The 3,524-nt window shown below is 33.4% G+C and overlaps 1 protein-coding gene across 1 annotated transcript; it reads left to right on the top strand.

The window, feature by feature from the left end:
• The first annotated feature begins 1,831 nt into the window (after nucleotides 1-1,831).
• LOC103309479 (ATP-dependent DNA helicase PIF1-like) lies at nucleotides 1,832-3,067 on the top strand. Its single transcript, XM_008184996.2, is given in 2 exon segments — nucleotides 1,832-2,827; nucleotides 2,829-3,067. Coding segments are annotated over 2 exon segments (1,101 nt in total). The 3' UTR covers nucleotides 2,934-3,067.
• Nucleotides 3,068-3,524: the final 457 nt, after the last annotated feature.

Genomic DNA, 3,524 nt, shown 5'->3' with positions numbered 1-3,524 from the left:
TAGAGCTTCCATATAACGGTCACCAAAGGGACTGTAAATAATGACCGCTATTTAGAAGTGCCCGTCCTACAGAGGTAGAATAACACTAGGATACACTCGATGGGACCAAAAAAATTACCGTTACATGGAGGTGACCGTCCTATAGAGGTGACCGTTAACGGAAGTTTTACTGTAGTATTAAATAAACAAATTACAACACTTTTATATAATGATAAATAATAGCGAGACCTAGGTAATTTTTTTATCTGGAAACAATTCCGTGCGAGGTTAAAATGTTCACCTTTTTGACTTACCCACCTTCGACAAGGAAAAATAATATTATAATTATTTTGTGATCATTTTTGTGTTTAAGAGAACCGTCGCGGATATAGAGATGACTGTCGCGGGCACTCCCCCGCAGCCATCCGAAAATTCCACGAGCAGGCCGACACCACGGCCCGTCATTGAAGATCCGGAGGTAAATGTTAGATCTCTGTTTTATTTTTAAACTAAAAATTTACTGTCCAAAATTAGTTTTAAGCTTAAGCTTCCTTCATCCTTGGTCCCTAATCGTAACACTATAGACAACCAAACACTTTATACGTACCTACTATTCCCGTCTAACAATAATTATAATGGTCGAAATTCAATATGTTTGTATTTTGATATGCTGTTATCGCTAACCTGTTGTCCGAAACGTTTGGCTGTTATTATTAGTTTTTAGACTTATTACGACTTTACGGTAGTTTGTGGAAATGTTAAGGCAAATAAATTGTTATTTACTATTTAAGCTTTTAGTTTTGATATATTTTGGCTGCGTTATAATATTGTTTATTCAACAGGTTTCAATTAGTAACTATGCTACTGCGTTGCTATAAGCTTGATGTCCAGATATCTTGAAAATATAAATTTAATGAATAAAAATGATTCTTAATTATTACGGAAAGGTACCTACTAATATAGCTATGTTTTACACTTATCAGACGGAGACAACTAATATCTGTGTAGCGTTCTCTTAAACAAGATGTTTACCAACTTAATAATTTTTCATCTAATTCGTAAATTTTTTTTTGAATGTGGTATCTGGATAATCAATAATCTTAAGAATTGAAAATTGGTAATAGTTATTTATACTGTTAATTCAGCTTTATGAATGACCTAGTCGAGCTTACAGCATTTGACTACATCTATATATATATAAATGAGTTGTTGTTCCTTTGTCTTGCTTAAACTCGAAAACGGCCGGACGGATTTTGCTCAAATTTTTTTTAAGATGTTCGTAATTGCCTGGAGAAGCTTGGAACGATCGAGAATTATAGGAAAATCCACTGGAAAAACAGAAAATTTCTATGTAAAAAAATTCAATAGTGGCGCCATCTGTACAAAAAAAAATTAATTAAATAATAAAAAAATTAGTTTAAAATTAAAATAATAATAGTGTATTGTATATTGGTTACTATTGGTTAATCGGACATGTTTGTTGATTTGTATTGTTGTTATTGTTGTTATTTTTATTTTTTAAATAAATAATTTTGATAATGAAGTACAAGATAACTTTTTCATTTTCATCAATTACAATTTACGATGACGAGGAAAAGACGACCTGACATAGGTTGTCGCAGTCAATCAAATGCGCGAAGAGCTAATTCACGTGCTAACCGAGTTAATGCAAATAAAACACAACAACAGCTAGCAAGAAATTATGAAATTGAGAGATTCCGCAAACGCAGTTCTACTGTGATTCTTGAACGAGCTGCATTTAACTATGATCCGGCAATTATTATTATTATTATTATTATTAAACATGCAAATAAACGAAACACCAATTTGCAACATCGCCAAAAATAGCGCAATGACCAAGATCTTACAGGTATGCAAATTGATTGTTTGGGATGAATGCACAATGACCCATAAGAGGTCACTGGAGGCACTGGACAGAGCGTTGAAAGATCTTCGTGACAACCAAAATATTTTTGGTGGGGCCATGATTCTTTTGTCGGGTGATTTTCGTCAGACACTTCCAGTTAGTCCAAGATCAACTGTTGCTGATGAACTAAACGCATGCCAAAAATCATCGAATTTGTGGCGGTACGTAAAGACAATACAATTAACAACTAACATGAGAGTTTTTTTGCAACAAGATGAAACTGCTAATGTGTTTGCGAAGCAGTTGTTAAACATTGGAAATAATAAAGTTGAAGTGGACTCCACGACCGGATTTATCAGAATACCCACAGATTTCTGTCACATCACAGACTCAAAAGAGGAGCTTATTCATCGTGTTTTCTCAGATATAGCGCAACAGTTAAATAACCATAATTGGCTGGGTGAACGAGCAATATTGGCGGCGAGAAATATACTCGTAGATGTCGATGATCTCAATGAGAAAATTCAGAAATTTATTCCGGGACAGTTGTTTTCTTTCAAATCAGTCGACAACGTTATGAACCAGGATGACGTAGTCAATTATCCAACGGAGTTTTTGAATTCACTGGAATTGCCTGGACTACCACCTCACAATTTGCAGCTAAAAGTAGGATCAATTGTCATCATGCTGCGTAACATTAATCAACCTCGACTGTGCAATGGAACAAGACTGGCTGTGAAAAAGGTAATGAACAACGTCATTGAAGCAACAATCATAAAAGGAAAATACAAAGAAGAGGATGTATTGATCCCACGTATACTGATGATTCCAACGGATTTACCATTTGATTTTAAACGTTTACAATTTCCAATACGTCTTGCATTTGCGATGACCATAAATAAATCTCAAGGCCAGTCGTTGGAAGTTTGCGGAATAAACTTGGAATTTCCCTGTTTCGCGCATGGACGTAGCATGGACGTAGCAATTATACGTAGCATGTTTGCGCGTCGGAAAACCGTCATCTTTGTTTATTTATGCACCAGAAAAAAAAACAAAAAATATAGTTTATCAGAAAGCTTTAAATTGATTAACAGACTGTATCATAACTATGTGTGTCTGTCAATAAAAAAATGAAACCTTATAAATATACAGTATTTCAGGATAAATCTGTTTTGTAAGTAAGCAACATAATGTGTAATTAATCGAAAATAATAATAAAAATTCATTCATAACTATCATTTTTTCTTTATAAATTATGGAATCATTTTGTTTGTTTTAAGTTTTGTTTTATACAAAAGTTTTGGTCTTTTATTTATCGATTGCGGAAGTACGAATATACGTACTGATATACGCTCATATACAAGAAAGAAAAAAAAGAATGTTGTATATCATAATAGATTAGAATAATAAACGTTTTGGTATAAATCTAGTTTAGCGGCTCCTCGAATTTTCGACTTTTTTTTTTGAAACACATGTAATTCGACGAGTTTAGAACGATGGGGCAAAAATAAATTTGCGGAAATGATTAGTTTTGAAGTTATGGACTTCCGAAGATCGCTATTTTCGGTGTTTTACTCATGCGCGCAACGTTCTATTTTAACGCTCTTAATAACGAATTTTTAAATTATTTTATTTTATAATTATTTTATATCTGCAACTGCGTAATCACTGCCCATAT

Source organism: Acyrthosiphon pisum, chromosome A2 (genome assembly GCF_005508785.2).
Source record: "Acyrthosiphon pisum isolate AL4f chromosome A2, pea_aphid_22Mar2018_4r6ur, whole genome shotgun sequence".
In the NCBI taxonomy this organism is placed as follows: domain Eukaryota; kingdom Metazoa; phylum Arthropoda; class Insecta; order Hemiptera; family Aphididae; genus Acyrthosiphon; species Acyrthosiphon pisum.
The sequence above is the reverse complement of the archived record's forward strand: the minus strand, read 5'-3'. Positions and strand labels throughout refer to the sequence as shown.